Genomic DNA, 19,471 nt, shown 5'->3' on the forward strand with positions numbered 1-19,471 from the left:
CCTGCGTCGCCCCCAGGTTTTCGGCCCACCCGAGGGCCGTGCGCAGCGTGCGCTCTGCGGCGGGCGGCGGGCGCACCGGCCTCAGCTCCTCCCGCTCCTGCCCAGCGGCCTCGCGCGCCTGCTCACAGCAGGAAAGCCTCGATTCGGGGCAGTCTGTCGGCAGCACCACAGCTCCGGGACGGGACGGCGGGCACCCCGAGAGGGCGGGCGCTCAGGAGGCGGCGGGCAGCGGGGAGGCGGGCGGCACGCCCCCGGCCCACTCCAGGATGTCCGCGCACAGCGACTCCACGGCGTCCAGCCGCTCGATCTGCACCAGCTTCGTGAGCAGCTCGGGGATGCTGTAGCCCGCCGTGCTGATGCGGTCAAACAGCTGCATGCCGTCCGTCATGCCCCCGATCTCGTCCCGCTTGAGCCCGAAGCTCTCGGCCAAGTGGCGCCAGGTTTTCACCACGGCCTTCTCCGAGTTGTAGGTGGAGCTGAGCATCCGGCTCGTCTTCTCCAGGCAGTCGAAGGGCAGCTCCGTGGGGCTGAGGCCTGTGGGGGGAAGGCCACAGTCAGACGTGGGAGCCGCAGTCCACAGCGCACTGCTGGTTTAAAAACCTTTTTAGGAAAATTGTAAAATAAAACACAGCTGCAGAAAACCACTCAAAATAAATGCATAGCAGCCACAGGAGAAGCCTCTGCATAAACCCAAGTCCCACGAGTGGCCTTTCTCCTAGGAAAGTAACAACATCCACACTGACTGTCACCGCCGTCCCCGGCGGACCCTCGCAGCAGTCACTGGGCCTGCGGGGCAGGCCGCCGTCTGCGGAACAGCCCTGCCTGACAGTACCATGTCCCTCTCAGCAGACCGCCGTCACCTTGATGAAGGGTGCCCTCAAAGACAGCCCAAACTTGGTGTTACCTGAGCCAGGTCACTGAAAACTCCGTGGTTCACAGACTGGGATATACATTCTACTCACCTGGAAGCATTTAAAAAATGGATGTATTTCCACGTCTAGAAGATGTAATAGGCAGGTTTTGCCCTATTTCTCTGGGGAAGTAGAGCGAACCCTCTGGTGCTGTGTACAGCGCAAACATAAAAGGACTGGGAGACGGAGAAGGAGGCCGCGAGGACCTCAGGACTAGAGCGACGATCCAGCTGTGAGTCCACTCGGTTTTCTTTTACCTCGTCCTCCAAAGCACGGAGGGGAAGACTCAGCATCCAAATTCCAACAATAACAGAAACTCCTCCCACAGAAGCCTGTTGTCTCTGATTAAAGCACTAGGACAAGGGACGCTTAGCAAAAAGAAAACATTTAGACAATAGCTGCTCTATTACAGCCAAACCACAGAACTGTGGTCCCACCACCGTCAAGGCCAGTGAAGGCGGAATGAGGAGTCTGGGTGTCCACTCTCAGTAGCTGTAACATCACCAGGGCCTCAGGGGAAGCCAGGTAGAGAGCCTGGACTCTCTTGTTGACAGCTGGTAGCAAGCCTCCCAACCCCCACCGTGTCAGTGGAGACCACTCGGGGAGAAGGTTCCCACCCCCCACCAGCAACAGAAAGGAGCCCATGTGGATGTCAAAGAAGTTTGAACATCTACCTGCACCTGCCAGTAAGAAGCTGGCCCCTCCCCCAGCCACAGGGTATCATAGGAAGCCAGCTACAGCAAAAGACTTAAATAAAACCCAGAATCTCATAACATGATATAAAATTGTCCAGGTTTCAATAAAAACTCATCATACCAAACACCAGGAACATCACAAACTAAATGAAAAAAGACAACCAACAGATACCAACACTGACATAAGAGATGTTAAAATTATCTAACAAAGTTTTTAAAGAAGCCATGATAAAATGCTTCAAAAGTAATTTCGAACATGCTTGAAACAAATAAAAAATGGAAAGCCTTAACAAAAGATAGAAAATATAAAGAAGAACCAAATGGAAATGTTAGAACTGAAAACGACAATAGCCAAGATTAAAAACTCATTAGATATGCACAATGACAGAATAAAAACAGAGGAAAGAGCTGGTGAGCTGGACAATAGCATAGAAATGACTGAATCTGAACAACAGAGATAAAATAAATGGAAAAACACAGAGCCCAGGGACCTGTGATGAAGGCCCTAGAAGGCGAAGAGAAGGAAAGTGGGGCTTAAAAATAAATAAATAAGAGGCTGAAAACTTTCTAAATTTGGAAAGAAACAACAGCCTACATATTCAAGACGCTGAGAAAACCCCAAACAGGGTAAACCCAAGGAAAATAATAAATAGACTTCTGAAAACTAAAGACAAGAAAGTCTGAAATGCAGCCAGGGAAAAACCACACATTACCTACAGGGAAAAGCAACTAGACTGACAGTGGATTCTGCAGAAACCTGGGAGCCAGAGGGAAGTGGCACAGTGTCCCAGTACTGAGAGAAAACGTTGTCAACCCAGTGTCCCATACCCAGTGAAAACATCCTTCAGGGATGAAGAGGAAATCAATACATTCTCAAGATAAAAAGAAACTAAGAGAATTTGTTACTCACAAAGCTACCCTAAAATAATGCCAAAGAATGTCTCTAAACAAAAAGGAAATGAGCCCTGGCTGGTGGTTAGAGCGTTGGCTCGAGAACCCAAGAGTCGTGGCTTTGATTCTGGTCAAGGGCACAGACCTTGGCTGCGGTTCAGTCCCTGGCCCTGGTCGGGTCGTGTGGGAGGCAACCAACTGATGTGTCTCTCTTACTCTCTCCCACTCTATCTGAAGATAAATGGATCCTTGGGTGAGGATTAAAAAAATAAAATAAAATAATAAAAACAAAAAGAAAATAATAAAAGAATAAACCTTGGGACACCAGAAAAGAACACAGTAAGCAAAATGTGGGTAAATACAATACGCTTCCTTTTCTAGATTTCCTGAATGGTGACTGTCAGCTGATGTAACGGGGTGGTTCTAACTCTGTGTAGAGGGAACACATAAGACAGCCATAAACGGAAAGGGGAAAGGGGCACACACTGCACTGAAGCTAGTAAAAAATGACATGTTATGTATATATAATACTCACAGAAACCAGTAAAATAGCTATGAAAAAAGATTCACTCAAAACACATCAGATGCATCGCTCAAAAATACCAAAATGGATTTCTAACATAGGTTCAAGTGTCTCAAAGAGAAATAGGAAAAAGAAAAGAGACTAAACACACAGTAAATATACAATAGCAATCTTAACCCCTAACAGGTCAATAGCTACATGAAACGTAAAAAGTTTAAATGCCAATTCAAAGAGCTTGGCAGATGGGATTTAAAAAATGACCCAGCTCCATGCGTCAGGAACCTCAGGCAAACATAATAATATGGACAGGTTGAAAGTAAAAGAAAGGGAAAGATGTATCGTGTAAACACTAATAGAAGAGAAACGGAAGTGGCCATCACATCGATAAATAGACTTTAGAACAAAGGGAAGAACCAGAGACAGAGGGACGTTACGTAATGATAGAAGGGTCTGTTCAATAAGCAGACAGAGCAATCCCAAACGCGTATGCATCACACAACAGAGTCCCAAAATATGTGGGGGGAAAACACACAACTGGAAGAATCAACAGCCAAACCACAATTACAGCTGGAGACTTCAACTCCTCTCCCTTAGTAACTGATGGAGCAATTACAATATAGAACACCACCACCAACCAAAATAATCCGATCAGCATTTACAGAACATTCCACCCAATAGCAGAATACATGTTCTTTTCAAGTGCAGGACTTGTACCTCAACAAAAGAATTTAAAACCATTGAAGCTGTATACCACCACGGAACCAAACTAAGTCAGTGACAGAGAGACAGCAGGAAAATATCCACACACTTGGAAACCAAACAGCACACTTTTAAAACATTTTTGGCAGAAATTGAATTTGGTTCATTATGTTGATTTTTCCGTGGAGTGATCACATTTAAAGACTTGGTTTATTTTCCGAATGGAGACACACCGTTTTCAGAGACCTGTATTAGGTTTCTGCCAGCTTCCCTGTCTTTCTGTTCTAAGAGAATTGGCTTATATGTGGGGGTGGTCGAGGAAAGATGTGGAGGTCCCCATCTTTCTGGGGGTTCCAGAACCAAAAGCCATTTGTGGCTCCCAGGCTGGGAAGGGTCACTGGCTGTCACTTCCCACTCTGTGCCCTTGCAGGAGGCCCTGGCACTGGGAACACCCAGCAGGGCTGACCTCCCACTGCATGCTGGGAGCTCTGCACTCACCTGGCCTCTGTCTTGGACCACTGTCAGTGCATTTGGTGTGGGACGAGGACAACACTTGTACATAATTCAGGAATCAAAGAAGAGAGAATTTTAAAAAGTAACTTAAAATACAAACACAACATTAGTTGGACACACTTAAAGCAGTATGAGAGGATATTTATGTCACAAATACATATATTACAACAGAGGAAAGTCTCCACTCAGTCTAAGCTCCCATCTCAAGCACCTAGAAAAAGACTAGCAAAATATTCCCAAAGTGGCCCTGGCCGGTTTGGCTCAGCAGTTAGAGCGTTGGCCCGTGGACCAGAGAGACCCAGGTTCAGTCCCCACTAAGGGTACGTACCTCGGTTACAGTTTGTCCCTGGCCCCGGTTGGGGTCATGTGGGTGGCAACCGCTCGATGTATCTCTTTCACATCAATGTTTCTCTCTCTCTCTTCCTCCCTCTCTCCCTCCCGCTCTATCTGAAGATGAATGCAAAAAATGTCCTTGGGTGAGGGAAAAAAAAATATACCCAGCCCTGGCCGGTTTGGCTCAGCGGTTGGAGCGTCGGCCTGCGGTCCGGAGAGACCTGGGTTCGGTTCCCGCTAAGGGCATGTACCTCGGTTGCAGTTTGTCCCCGGCCCTGGTTGGTCGTGCGGGTGGCAGCCACTCGATGTGTCCCTTTCACATCGATGTTTCTCTCTCTCTCTCTCTCTCCCTCCCACTCTATCTGTACAAAAAATGGAAAAATGTCCTCAGGTGAGGATGAAAAAAAAAAAAAAAAAAAAAAAAAAAAATATATACCCAAAGTGAACAGGAGGAAGGAGATAATAAAAAATAAGAGCTTGAATCAATGAGATTGAAAAAAGAAAATGAACAGGGGTAAACATGGAAAGAGCCAGTTCTTTGAAAAGATCAACAAAATGGACAAATCTTTAGTAAGATTTTCAAAGAAAAAATAAAGAAACGAGACACAAGTAACGAGTGGCAGCCAGCTGAGAAGGGCATGTCATCACAGACCCTGCAGATGTCGGGAAGGTGACAAGGGACCCGGCAGCCCCCCACGACGGCTCGGACGAAATGGAGCCGTCAGAGCGCAGAGCCTCCCCACTCAGCAGCAGGGAGCAGCCGATCCGAATAGCCTAGCCATAACCAAGGCAGCGGGATTTGTAGTTTTTAAAATCACCCCCCGCCAAGAAGAATCTATAGGCCCCATAGTTCCACTGGAGAACTCTATCAAGATTCAAAAAATTAACACCAATTCTACATAAAACTAGGGAAGAGAAAAGGAGGAAACACTCTCTAGCTTATTCTGTGAAGCTGGTATTAGCTTGATACCACAGCCAGGTGAAGACAGTTAAAAAAAAAAAAAAAAAAAAGAACTCTATAGACAAATATCCCCCATGAATGTAGAACAAAATCCTCAACAAAATATTAGCCCATAGAATTCAATATATTAAAAGAATTAGATGCATATTAACTAGATTTTACTCCAGGGATGCAAGGCTGGTTCAATATTTAAGAAATAATATAAATCTACTCAGAAAATTAATGTAAATTACTTATCAAAAAAGCCCCAGGCTAGTGCTATACGTCATGGTGACAAACTAAACGCTGTCCCTTCAAATCCAGGAACAAGGCGAGGATGTCTGCCCTCCTCGTTCCTACTCAACACAGTGCGCAACTTACAGCCGCTGCAGTGAGGCGAGATCAGGCGTACAGGTCGGAGAGACTGAACTCAAACTCCCCATCTGCAGACTATTTATGTGATCACCTCAAGGTTTACAAGAGAACTCCCAAACCTTATAAGTGACTTCAGCAAGGCCAGAGAACATAAGACAGACACACAAAAATCAGTTGTATTACTCTATACTAGCAATTAAAACAGACACTGAAATTAAAGTAAAATATCATTTACAATCATTCAAAAATAAATGAAATACTTAGATGTAAATCTAGCAAATATGTACAGGACTTGTATTCTGAAAACTACATAAATGCTGCTGGAAGAAATCAAAGAAAATCTAAATAAATGAAGAGACATACCATTTCATGGATTAGAAGACTCCTTATAGTATAATTGTTAAATATCCCAAACCTTGGTATACAGGTCTGTTGCAATTCCTATAAAAATCCCAGCAAAATATTTTGTAGACATAGGAACAATTATTCTAAAATTTATATGAAAAGGCAAAGGAGCTAGAATAGTTAAAACAATGAAAAAAAATAAATAAATAAAGTAGGCCCAGCTGGTGTGGCTCAGTGGTTGAGCGTCGACCCTGCACCAAGAGGTCGTCAGTTTGATTCCCGGTCAGGGCACATGCCCAGGTCGTGGGCCTGATCCCAGTGTGGGGCATACAGGAGGCAGCCAATCAATGCTCTCTCTCATCGATGTTTCTATCTCTCTCTCCCTCTCTCTTCCCCTTCTCTCTAAAATCAACAAAGAAAAAAAAATAAAGTGGGAACAGTCTATCTGACTTATATGGGCATCAAGATTATGTGGTTTTGGCAGAGGGACAGAAACACAAACCCATGCCGAAGAACAGAGAACCCAGAAAATACCCCCCCCCCCACAAACACGCCCAAGCTGATTTTTGACAAAGGCGTAAAGCAATTCTGTGAGGAAAGATGCCTTTTCAGTAAATGCTGTGGGGCGAACTGGACATCTAGGGGGGAAAGGAACCTCAACCTAAGTACCATATATTATGTAAAAATAAACCCAACTGATCATGGACTCGTGCAAAGTATAAAATAATACAACTTTTAGAAAAATATCTTAGAAAAGAATCATTGGAATCTGGAGCTAGACAAAGAGATGTTAGCCTTGACACACAAACAATCTATAAAACAGCGGATAAATACAACATCAAAATTTAAGACCTTTCTCTGTGAAAGACCCTGTTAAAGAGAATGAGAAGACAAGCTACAAAGCAGAGAAAATATTTGCGAATCACATATCCATCTAAGGGCTGGTATCTAGAATACATTAAAAAAACTCCCAAAACTCAACAGCAAAAAAAATCACACAATTCAATTGGAAAATGGGCACAAGACACAAAGAATCATTTCACTGAAGAGACACAGAGATCGCCAATAAGCCCGTGAAAATGTGTTCAAACTTTAAGGAAATAAAAATTAAAAGCACAAAGAGGTAACACACATGCCTATCAGAATGACTGGAACAAGGCACAGCAGCACCCCAGCATGCTGGCCAGGACGTGGAGACAGTGCACCTGTCCGGCACCCCAGCATGCTGGCCAGCACGTGGAGACAGTGCACCTGTCCGGCACCCCAGCATGCTGGCCAGGACGTGGAGACAGCGCACCTGTCCGGCGCCCCAGCATGCTGGCCAGCACGTGGAGACAGCGCACCTGTCCGGCACCCCAGCTTGCTGGCCAGCACGTGGAGACAGCGCACCTGTCCGGCACCCCAGCATGCTGGCCAGCACGTGGAGACAGTGCATCTGTCCCACATGGCTGGTAAGAATGTCCATGGTATGGCCGCTCTGGAAATCCATTTGGCAATGTTTAGAAGACACGAATCTACCCTCTGCCCCCCAGTCCTGGGCATGATGACTTATGTTCACATGAAACCCTCTAAGTGAATATTCCCAGCAGCTTTATCCATAACAGCCCCAACCTGGAAACACAAAGATGTTCTCAAGTGGACGGATGTGTGATGGAACCACCTGCGGTACCCCCTTAGCACAGACTGCCACTTAGGAATACAAAGGAACAATCACAGTCCTCACACCAACCTGGATGAACCGCCAATGAATTTCCCTTGATGGAAAAAAGGCATTTGCAAGAGGTCACAGCAGGGCATGACTACTCCATTTACATAACACTTTTGAAATGACATTATAGAAATGAAGAACAAATGAGTGGTTGCCTAAGGAGGGGCGGGGGGAGGAAGTGGCTATGGCTATGCAGGGTGAGCAGAGGGATCCCTGAGGTGGCGGACGGGCTGTCTTCACCGCATCCATGTCAGTGTCCTGCCTGTGGCTTTGAGGGGTGGCTCGGAAGGTGCTGCCCCTGGAGAAGCTGGGCAGTTGCAGGCCCTCTCTGCATCGCCCTCACCCACGCTGTCCCTGCGGTATGACTGCTCTTCTTCCCTTAAATCCTCACCCGAGGATATTTCCATTCGCCTTCAGATAGAGTGGGAGAGAGAAACATCAATGTGAGAGGGACACATCGATTGGTTGCCTCCTGCATGACCCCGACCAGGGCCGGGGACGGAACTGCAACCGAGGTACGTGCTCTTGACTGGAATCAAACCCGAGACTCTGGTCTGCAGGCCAACACTCTCACTGCTGAGCCAAACTGACCAGTGCCCTGGGGTAGGAACTCTGAAAACACACCTTTGGAGCAGAGAAGAGCTTTCTAGGCTGATAATACGAAAACCTTAGCTCCTCCTCCACTGGGCAGCTGATCCCTCCCAGCCACTAGCGCGATCAGATGGGCGGCCGGGGTGACTTTATGGAAGATCCGCAGTGCACACACAGCTCACAGAGTTCTCGGCCCCTGCACGCACCCTCAGGAGCCATTTCTGACCAAAGAGCACCCAGCCAGTCCACCTGCCGGGCTCAGGGAGCGGGGCGGGCCCACGTGCAGACGACAGTGAGCACCGGGCAGACGGGGCGTCCACGGACGGGCCAGTGAGACGGAGCCAGGAGGCCCGATGAAGCTGAGGAAAATTCCCTGACCTCGGGGATGAGGGTTTGGTCTCCTGGGAGAATATGATGGTCATTTAGAGACTTCATTGGGAAGAAACTGAGAGTGTGGGTTCTGGGTTCAGATAGAAATACTCAGTCCTTTCGTCTCTTCCCTGCCCACGCCCCAACCGCAGCTGGGTGCAGTCCGACTCCGTCTGCTTAGGGACACTGTCCCACACCAGGAGCTGCTGGAGGGGACAGGAAGGCTGTAATGTCCTGGGAAAGCGGTGATGGTCAGACCTCGAAGATGATAACGCCAATGGAGAGGCAGCATCTGGCGGCACGGAGGACCCCAGCCCTGCCCCTCTAGAACACCTGGGTCCCGACGCCAGGGTCCCTGCAGCAAGGCCTGTGCTGGGTGAACACTGGCCCCTTGTCCTGCGAGGGAAGGGTGACAGGCAATGCCGGGAAGTCCACTCGGCCAGCCCTCAGGGCAGCACGAGCCCTCGGTCCCCTCAGGAACCTCCTCGCGCGGTGAGCGGCGGGGGAGAAACCTGGGGTGCTGTTGGGCCAGGAGCCCTGTGTGCTCACCTTCTACAACTCCACACACGTTGGCATACACGTCCAGGATCTTCTTCCGTCGACTCAGAATCTACGGAAACGGTCAGAGGTGTTACTGCTCCGAGGCGGGAAGGGCGGCCAGCAGTGAACCGAGCCCCCTCCGTGTCGGCAGCGGGCTCCCCCCGGTTTCCCACCAGAAACGCTGAGTCAGTCCTCACACGGACGTCTTACCCACGATTCACAGGACGCCTCTCTTCGGGCTGTCCAGCTCAGGTGCCCTCAGTGCCCGCTGGGGGCTTGGCAGCTCCCCCGGACATTTACACTCAGACACCGGAGGCCACGTCTGGCCTCACATGTTGGGGACCCCACTTCCAGCAGGCAGCCACTCAGTGAGGGCCCTGACGGACAGGTGTGGGAGCTGCCCTGCTTGAGAGGTCCCAGCCCCTGGAATCAACCTCTCGTACCCACTCCTGGGCCCCCAGGGTTCTGCCAGGGACAGGCCCCACTGCGGAGGTCACCGGACTGGGCAGCCCAGAGCACGATGTCCCGTCAACACCCGGCCAGACTCTGTGTCTCCGTCAGGGACACTTCCCCAAGGGCAGCACTGCCCAGCGGCGTGGTTGACCTGGTGCTTGGACCAGGCTGCCAGCGAACCCCACGCCAGACGCTCAGGCAGCCGGGGGGCCGGCTCGGCTCACCCTCGCACCCCTCAAGGCACGTTCCGAGGGGGCCTGTTTCAGGAGACACACCATGTGGAGCATTTTTACACGAAAACGTGCGTTCTAGGTCGATAGTAACCATGTATTCACATAGCTATACACACAACTACAGAAATAGTTCTAGTTAACATTATATGTGTGCTTGGATACAGGGCCGTGTTTACAAAGGATTTTCTCTAACTTTTTGTCTTTGTTTTGTGAACTTTTCATCTTTGCTTATTATCTTTTAGTTTTTTCTATGAAGCCAGTTAAGAGAAATACACTTTCTATTTTGTAAATATCTTGCTTTAGACCCATCACTGCGTTAGGTTTGCGGGCCTGGGCTTTCAGGGTCAGGGCCCACAGCGGGGTCAGGGTGCACAGCGGGGTCAGGGCGAGCAGGGTCAGGGCCCACAGCGGGGTCAGGGTGCACAGCGGGGTCAGGGCGAGCAGGGTCAGGGCCCACAGCGGGGTCAGGGTGCACAGTGAGGTCAGGGCGCACAGCAGGGTCAGGGCGCACAGCGGGGTCAGGGCGCACAGCGGGGTCAGGGCGCACAGCGGGGTCAGGGCGCACAGAGGGGTCAGGGCGCACAGCGGGGTCAGGGCGCACAGCGGGGTCAGGGCGCACAGCGGGGTCAGGGCGCACAGAGGGGTCAGGGCGCACAACGGGGTCAGGGCGCACAGCGGGGTCAGGGCGCACAGAGGGGTCAGGGCGCACAGCAGGGTCAGGGCGCACAGAGGGGTCAGGGCGCACAGAGGGGTCAGGGCGAGCGGGGTCAGGGTGCACAGTGAGGTCAGGGCGCACAGCAGGGTCAGGGCCCACAGAGGGGTCAGGGCGAGCGGGGTCAGGGTGCACAGTGGGGTCAGGGCGAGCGGGGTCAGGGTGCACAGTGAGGTCAGGGCGCACAGCAGGGTCAGGGCCCACAGCGGGGTCAGGGCGCACAGCAGGGTCAGGGCCCACAGAGGGGTCAGGGCGAGCGGGGTCAGGGCCCACAGCGGGGTCAGGGCCCACAGAGGGGTCAGGGCCCACAGCGGGGTCAGGGCGCACAGCGGGGTCATGGCGAGTGGGGTCAGGGCGCACAGCGGGGTCAGGGCCCACAGAGGGGTCAGGGCCCACAGAGGGGTCAGGGCGAGCGGGGTCAGGGTGCACAGCGGGGTCAGGGCGAGCGGGGTCAGGGTGCACAGCGGGGTCAGGGCGCACAGCGGGGTCTGCAGGCCCCTCGCCTGTACCCAGTGCATCGGAGGGTGTGTGCCCAGCTGCCAGCGCCTCACCCCGGCCGACTTGGTGGTGGCGGCCGACTTCTCCCTGGCCAGGTGCACAAGCGACAGCAGGCACAGCTCAGGGGAACCCTGCTTGTCGGTGGCCGGCTCCTCGTCACTGTCCATGCTCCGGCTCAGCAGCTGCTCATTCTCAGACGAGGCGTCGTTCTCGCTGTGGGGACAGAAAGGGGTGTGTTAACGGCCCTGGGAAGGGGCAGCCTGGGCACGTCCTTTGGTGGCAGGCGGTCAGGACGCTGGGGCTGGTTTCTCAAGCATTTACTGAGCAGCTCGTGGGCACGGGGTGCGGGACACGAGAGGAGAGAACATGCCTGCTCTGTGCTCCTTCCCAGAGGAGGAGGTCGGAGCAGGGTGGCCGCAGGGCGTGTGCAGGGCTCACAGGGCGGCAATGTTGGGGTGGCATCGGAGCCATCCTATGTTTCATCCAGAGCATGTGCCAGAGCTCAGCCTGTCTTCGTGGAGCAGACACGTTGGTGCAGCTGGCACGGAATTTGTGGGATAATGCAAACAGCACGGAACAGAGCCTGAGCCTGGGGAGCCCCTCCTGACTGGGGGGCTCGGCTGAGATGTGTGTTGCATGGGGTGAGGGCCACAGTGAAGGGCTTCAGGAACCCACACAGAAAGGCAGGCGGCTCAGCCACACCACTGCTCGCTGCTAGCCCTGGCCCTGAGCACATGTGGGTTGAGGCTCTAACCTCAAAATCATTCCAAATAGATGAAAACAATGTTCTTTTTTTAGTTTTTTTTCTTTATTGATTTTAGAGAGAGATAGAAACATCGATGAGAGAGAACATTGATTAGCTGCCTCCTGTATGCCCCCACTGGGGATCAGGCCCACAACCTGGGCATGTGCCCTGGCCGGGAATTGAACCGGTGAGCTCTTGGTGCCTGGGTCGACGCTCAGCCACTGAGCCACACCAGCCGGGCCAACATTCTGTTCTCAGCAGGCGTCCTGCTGGTTCCCATGGTCTGGCTGAAGAACGACATTTGCTGATCTGGGCACAGCCCTAGCGGCAGGATGATGCAAAGTGAGCGCAGACGGTGGGCAACCCTGAGGCTCCAGCCTCGGGGGGTGGCAGCTGCTGTCCCACCTGGGGGCAGGCACGGTGGGCAGGCAGACTGTCCCCAGACCCTGAGGGGCCTCAGGCCCTTCCCTAGGACCCAAAAGGCGGAGGGGGAGAGAGCTCAATGCTCTGTCTTTTAAGACACACTGTTGAGTTCATTTTTATTTAGCATTCGTGTATGAAGCAAGCATGATTTTTCCAGGCAGGGTTCCAAATATTTCCTTCGTCTCTAGAGCAGCAGTTCTCAATCTGTGGGTCACGACCCCTTTGGGGGTAGAACAGCCCTTTCACAGGGGTCACCTAAGACATAACAGTAGCAAAATTACAGTTATGAAGTAGCAATGAAAATGATTTTATGGTTGGGGGTCACCACAACAGGAGGAGCTGTACTCAAGGGTCGCGGCGCCAGGAAGGTTGAGAACCACTGCTCTGGAGGAAACAAGTCATAGGATGTGTCCCTGCCTCTCAGTATTCCTTTTCTTTCCTCCTCTTGAGAACCAGAAAAGGCTGGAAGGACAGACAGAGAGAGGCTGACATCAGGGGACCAGAGAGATGACGGCCGGAGGGGCCACCTGTCTCCAGGAATCACCCCGAAGAGCAGGCCCCCGCCCCACAGCTGGCAGCCGGGTCCTGCTGTCGACGGCTCGGACCTGCACACCCTTGCACGAGGTTGCTCAGAGCGCAGATGTTGGGGTTGAAAGTGATCATCGGCAACACAGGCCTTCAGCGGAAACGGCATTTCCTACGGGATGGCCATGCGAAGACCTCGCGGTTCAGCGTGCCCCTGCCTGCCAGGAACGTGGGCTCTCCGCTGAGCTGCCCTGTGGCCGAGGGCTCACAGATGCCAGAGCCCTAGCAACGTGGTAGCTCTTTGGGGACTTCCCACGGCCTCTGTGCCCCCATCTGCCGTGGGGGGCCACGTCCGTGGGGTGACATCTGCTGTGGGGGGGACCACTCCCATGGGGCGAATTTTTGGAACCCAAACAGGACTAGGTCCAAAGGACCATTCAAGGGACCATTCGATAAAACGTTTACTTCCCACCCTGGCCCGTGTGCTTCTGTGGGCTGAGCATCGTCCCACACACAGAAAGCTTGCGGGTTCGGTTCCTGGTCAGGACACACACCTGGTTTCAGGTTCCATCCCTGGTCAGGGTGCGTGTGGGAGGCGACCGATCAGTATTTCTCTCTCACATCAATGTTTCTCCCTCTCTCTCTCTCTCTCTCTCTCTCCCTCTCTCTCTCTCCGATGGGAACATATCCTTGGGTGAGGACTGAAAAATAAAGTTTCCTTCCCTTCACCCTGGATGTAAGAGCCGGGGCTGATTCCACACCCCGTGTGTGAGTGGTGAATATGGTACAGACTTCACATGTCAAACCTCTTCCTTCAGGGGCCTTATTTCACTAGGTGGTCGGTCCCAGCCTGCGGCACACACAGAGCCAGGCGCCCGGCCCGGCCTGCCACCGCTGGGCTCAGCCAGCCTCCCAACCTCATTTCCGAAAATGCACGGTGCTCCCCCTGCTCATCGGCCTTCGGCGGGATGGGGCTGCCGCGCTCCGACATACCTCTTGGCGGTCTTCGCCGGAGTTGCCGTCAGCTTCTCAAATTCGTCCTTCTCGGAGAAGATCACCACCCTGTCTGCAGGTGAACAGGAAGACGGGGGTTAGGGTGGGCTGCAGCCCGAGCCGGCCCGCTGCTCATGCCCCTGCAGCAGCCTCAGGACTGAGCACAGCAGGGCGGACACCCCGCCCACGGCCCGTGTCAAGGGGGAGGCCAGGCTGCGGGGCAGCGCGAGGACTGGCGGACACCCATGTGCGTGGGGCAGGTGCTGACCTGGGACCTCTTTCTCCTCCCCCTCCTGGCTCACTTGGGCTTCCGCGCTCTTCACGGAGTGGTTGGTGCAGCAGGCTGGGGGAGAAAGAGAGGGTGTCAGCGGCCAGGCTCACCGACCGGCGTGTGTGCTGCTGTGGGGGGGGCACGAGGGGAGCCTCACCTGGCGCGGACGGCTTCGCCTTCATGATGTAGAACATGATGATGAGGACAATGGCGATGGCCATAATGAAGATGGTGGACATGGCGATGATCAGGGCTGTGGCCAGGTGTCCTTGGCCCGAAAGCTCGGCTGAAGTTAGGGAGAGAAGGCAATGAGGCTCAAGCGCCCCCACAGGAACCCGCCCTTCAGCAGGGCCCTTTCTCCTTCATGGCCCCCCTAAACAATGGCCCTGCCCCTGGGACTCCTCCCGGGGCCCCTCAGAGTCCGAACGCTTGCTCTGGCTGAGCCCAGCCCTACACCTTCCTTGGCCATCCCGTGCGTCCCGCCCAGGAGTCCCCTGCTGGTCTCGGCGAGGCGGAGCCCAGCTGCTCCACAGTGCCCTGGTTTGGGTGTGTTCAGCTGTTCCCGGGGTGCTGGCCCTGGGCGCCCCACTTGGGCAAGCACTGTGGGCATCTGAAGGCAACGGCCGCCTCGCTGTGGGCCTGAGCCGCGAGCATCTTAAGTAAAGACGGCACGAGAGTGCGAGAGGGAGCCAGCCGCCAGGGTGAGGTCTCGCTCTGAGGGAAGCTGGACCTGTGGGGTCCTTCTCCACCCGTCATCCCAAAGGGACTGGGGGTGAAACGCAGTTACTGGAAACAGACTGAATGCTGAGATCAGCAGGTTCATATGGAAGCTTGCAGCAGAATCGCTGTTGACATCGGACCCAACCGAAGCCCAGGAAGCGGCCCCTGCTGCCCTGGCCACGCTTGTCGGAGCCGCCTGCCGGCTGGCTGCCCTGGGACAGGGCGTTCATCACCAGTGTGTCCGAATGGGCCAGGACGCCCAAGGCCATCCGCCCTGCTCCTCCCAGGGACATTCCTAACGCCTAGCGGCTGGGGGTGTCGCCTATGATCACATCACACTGGGGAGGTGATCTGAAGTGCAGAAGAGCTTCCTGGTCACTTCCGATAATGATTTCCTCTCTCCCTCTCAGCCACCCACCCCGCCCACGGACATCTAGGGGCTAACCCCAGAAAGCTGGCACCGGGCACCCTGCCTACCTTTGTGGGCGCGCTGGAAGGGAGAGAGGGTGCTGCTGCCAGCGGTGCTGGGGAAGTTGGCAGACACCCCTGAGGGGGCCCCCGCACCTGCAAGGAGAACAGTCATTGAGGGCTCCTTGGCACGACCACAGAACCGCAACACTACACACAAGCGCCGGGGTGGAGCTCCTGACTGAGGTCCAGACCGCGATGGCTGGCAGGGCCCAGGAACGCACACAGTTATACAAGGAAATATACTCATCATTGAAACATCGAGAAAAAAACCAGAACATAAGAAAAAAGTGAAAGAGTCACCCACAGCCACTGTCTAAAGTTGACCTTTTGCCCGGCCAGTGTGGTGCAGTGGTTGAGTGCTGACTCATGCACCAAGAGGTCACCGGTTCCATTCCCGGTCAGGACACATGCCCAGGTTGTGGGTCCAGTCCCCAGTGGGGGGCATGCAGGAGGCGGCCAGTCGATGTTCTCTCTCATCGATGTTTCTATCTCTCTCTCCCTCTCCCTTCCTCTCTCTAAAATCAATAAAGGGGAAAAAAAGTTGACCTTTTGGTGTATTTTTCTTTAGGATTTTTGCATGATATGTTTTTCTTTTCTTTTTCTTTATTGATTTTAGAGAAAGAGGAAAGGAGAAGGAGAGAGAGACAGACACATCGATGAGAGAGAACATCAATTGGCTGCCTCCTGCATGCCCCCCACTGGGTACTGGGCCCACAACCTGGGCATGTGTCCTGACCAGGAATCGAACCGGCGACCTCCTGGTGCACAGGTCAACACTCAACCACTGAGCCACACTGGCCTGACACATGATACATTTGTTACATAGCTGTGACCAAAGTGTTTAAGAGCAGGGTGAGCTTGGCCTTCTCCCCAAACGGTGAAGCACTCAGCTCCTGTTCTCCGTACAGACTCGCTGCGGCCACCTGGACGCTGACCTGTGATCAGACAGATCATTAAGTCATTCAGTTCAAACAAACAAAACGTTCTGCCACAGAGGAGAGGGCGTCCTGCTGTCCATGGTGTGTTGGCCGGACTTGAGCTTTGCAGTGGAGAAACGTGGTCGTGTTTCAGACAAGCTTCCTCCTGTCTGGCGTTCGTCTCTGCCGGTTCTGAAGTACCTGGGGAAGTGGGTTTGTCCTGAGCAAGGACAGGTGCATGTCGTCCCTAAAACAGGGCACGCCGGTCCCCGCAGCAGGCGCCAGCGCTGTGCCCTGGTCGGCAGGGTTCCCGTGAGAAACGGGGTGCCTTTAACAGAGGTTCTCGGGGACCAGCAGCCTCCTCTGGGAGAGTCTTTCTAAGGCACACTTTCTAAGGTACACGTCTTGGGAAACCCCGGCGACAGTGCCCACGCCAGCTGGACTTGAGGTCCTGCCGGGTTATGCCACTCTGGTGTCCGGTGGGCAGAGAAGGCCCCAGGAACCGTTTGACACTCACACCTTTGAAAACAGAGAGAAACTCTAGGAGCAAAACAGGGTGGCGGTGTGGGAGGGAGCCGGCAGGCCTGCCCTCACCGGGACTGCCCTCGGCAGGGCCGGCCAGCTGTTCCTGGCAGGAAACCACTGCCAGGGGCCAAGTCGTACGGTCTGCCACCTGAGGGGCAGACAGGCAGGTGCTTAAGGGAGCACTGTGAGGGGTGCGGGCTCTCCCTGGGGAGGTGGCCAGGCTGTCCTTCCGTCCTTCGGCTCACTCTCAGAGCCGTTTCCCATGGGGCTCATACCGGCTCACTGGGCCAGGCGTCTCTGGAGACTGCCCCTCCCAGGGCTCAGGGCCTCCCCTCTGGGAGCCCTGCCCTGCCCCGCCGGTCTCACACGGCCGAGGGCGCCCCGCGGGCCCTGCTGATTTCCTCGTTTCTCGGCTGCTGGCGTGGGGATGCCTTCTTCACTGTCCCACCCGGGGGGGGGGGGGGCCTGACAGCAAGCAGCCGCGCCCCGAGCCGACGCAAACCTGGGAGACCCGCTGAGAACAGAGGGGTCCTCGGTGCCAGGCACCTGTGTCCCTGCTGTGAGGTGCTGGGCGGGGCGGAGCGGGAGGCGGGGCGAGGGGCGGAGCCGGGAGGCGGGGCGAGGGGCGGAGCCGGGAGGCGGGGCGGAGCGAGGAGGCGGGGCCGGGCGAGGGGCGGAGCCGGGAGGCGGGGCGGGGCCGGGAGGTGGGGCGGAGCCGGGAGGCGGGGCGGAGCGAGGAGGCGGGGCCGGGAGGTGGGACGGAGCCGGGAGGCGGGGCGGAGCCGGGAGGCGGAGGAATGTTGAGAACAGCTGGAAGGTGTGGCTTTTCTTTCTTCCTCTCCCGGCTTCCGCACCGCCCCCTCCGAGAACGGCCTCCGCTGGTGTCCAGAGCCGAGACTTCTCAGCCTTGCCCTACTCCCCAACGTGTGCTAGCCCACAACTTAGATGAGACTACATTGGCCGGGCCTTCCCATCGGGCCCACGCTGGTGGAGGTGGGTGCTCCCAGGGAGGGGTGCCTCTCTCCCCCAGCTGCCCACGGTGGCGGGACCGGTCTGGAGGTATCCACACTCCACAGTTCCCTGAAAGTTCCAGAAGGTGCACTGACCTCAGACTTTCAGCCCTGGCTGCACCGTACTGGGGGGCAGCCTGCCCAGCTCGACCCAGGGGAGCGAGAGGAGACACTGGGCGTGGCTGAGCCTTGAGCAAACTGGACATGGAACACGCAGCTCGTCTGCGCGGGGAGGGTCAGGGGCCATCAGCTTTAGTTAGGAAAAGACTCCCGTGGGCCCGCTCTGTGCTCTGTCTTCTGTCTCTCCTGTTGGCTGAGCTGGGGGACCGAGGCTGGTCTGCGGTCAGGACAGGGGCAGAGAGCGCAGTCTAGCAGCATGCTAGATGAAGTGTCTTTGCACCGGTCCACTGAGCAATGCACCCCCACTGCGCCCAACGCCCTGCCATGCTCGGGGCAGCCTGGCTTACTAGACATTCCCCCAAAGTGAACTCCAGCTATATCCACCGAACAGCCGGGCTGCCGTGTGCTGAGCCCCCCGAGGACAGCGGGGAGGGCGCGCAGGACCAGGGGTCTGCCTTGGGGACAGATGCCCAGGACAGCACGTTCTCCTGCCCCAGGTCCTGCTGTGGTCTCACGAGGGCTCACTCAGCACTAACAGTAGCTGGTGTCAGGGAGGCCTCCTTGGTTCCAACATGTGCTGTCTTGCCGCTTGCTCGGCCTCCTCAGGATGGCCCGTTGAAGAAATGTCGTCAGCGTCCTGTCTGTTGGGTGGTCAGCACCAAGTCAGCTTACTCTCCGCCAAGCTTGGCGTCCAGCTTTGAGATGTTATAATGGGAAGGGTTTTGGAAACCGTCGTCCCAGAACCCAGGCAGACCTTTCCACAAAGGGCTCTATGCAAACGGAAGTGGAGCCTGAGGAGGCGGCTGGCTGTGGACAGCAGCCCAGGCAGGGGCTCTGCGCTCACCTCCCTCGAGGATCCTGGGAGCTGTGAGCGCGGCTCACTGCAGTCGCACCTCTATTCAAGGTGATGACAGCATTTACCAAGAGCTTTGAGGTTTGCTAATCCAGCAACTTGCAAAGGTCCGGTCGTACGAGAGAGGGCTGGCATCCTCTACGCGTGGAAGGCAGCGTGGGTTTTAGGAGCTATTTGTTTGTGGATTTTCACCGCTGTCAGCGAGGGTGCCAGAGGCTGCCACACCGCTCAGCGTCCCCTACTGGCAGACGCTGGAACGACGGGCAGAGTCATTAGAACTGGGCTGCTCTAGTGGGGTCCCCCACCCCAGGCTTGCCAGGAACTCAGCTGTGGAACCCACCAGACCTGCTGTAGCAGGACCTGTTTCTTTTTGTTTTTTTTCCTCACCCGAGGACATTTTTCCATTTTTTGTTCAGGTAGAGTGGGAGGGAGAGAGAGGAACAGAGAGAGAGAGAAACATCGATGTGAAAGGAACACATCGAGTGGCTGCCACCCGCACGACCAACCAGGGCTGGGGACAAACTGCAGCCGAGGTACGTGCCCTTAGCGGGAACCAAACCCGGGTCTCT

The 19,471-nt window shown here is 54.7% G+C and overlaps 1 protein-coding gene across 1 annotated transcript in view; it reads right to left on the reverse strand.

The window, feature by feature from the left end:
* Positions 1 to 211: 211 nt before the first annotated feature.
* The window catches only part of EDAR (ectodysplasin A receptor), a 30,272-nt gene continuing 11,012 nt past the window's right edge, over positions 212 to 19,471 (reverse strand). Inside the window, exons 5-11 of the mRNA XM_036257149.1 lie at positions 15,484 to 15,570; positions 14,444 to 14,572; positions 14,284 to 14,358; positions 14,016 to 14,088; positions 11,383 to 11,542; positions 9,443 to 9,503; positions 212 to 534 (exon numbers count right to left, since the gene is read on the reverse strand). Of these exons, the coding sequence (XP_036113042.1) occupies positions 212 to 534; positions 9,443 to 9,503; positions 11,383 to 11,542; positions 14,016 to 14,088; positions 14,284 to 14,358; positions 14,444 to 14,572; positions 15,484 to 15,570 (908 nt within the window). The remainder of the gene's footprint in view (positions 535 to 9,442; positions 9,504 to 11,382; positions 11,543 to 14,015; positions 14,089 to 14,283; positions 14,359 to 14,443; positions 14,573 to 15,483; positions 15,571 to 19,471) is intronic.

Source organism: Molossus molossus, unplaced genomic scaffold, assembly GCF_014108415.1.
Source record: "Molossus molossus isolate mMolMol1 unplaced genomic scaffold, mMolMol1.p scaffold_m16_p_12, whole genome shotgun sequence".
NCBI lineage: Eukaryota > Metazoa > Chordata > Mammalia > Chiroptera > Molossidae > Molossus > Molossus molossus.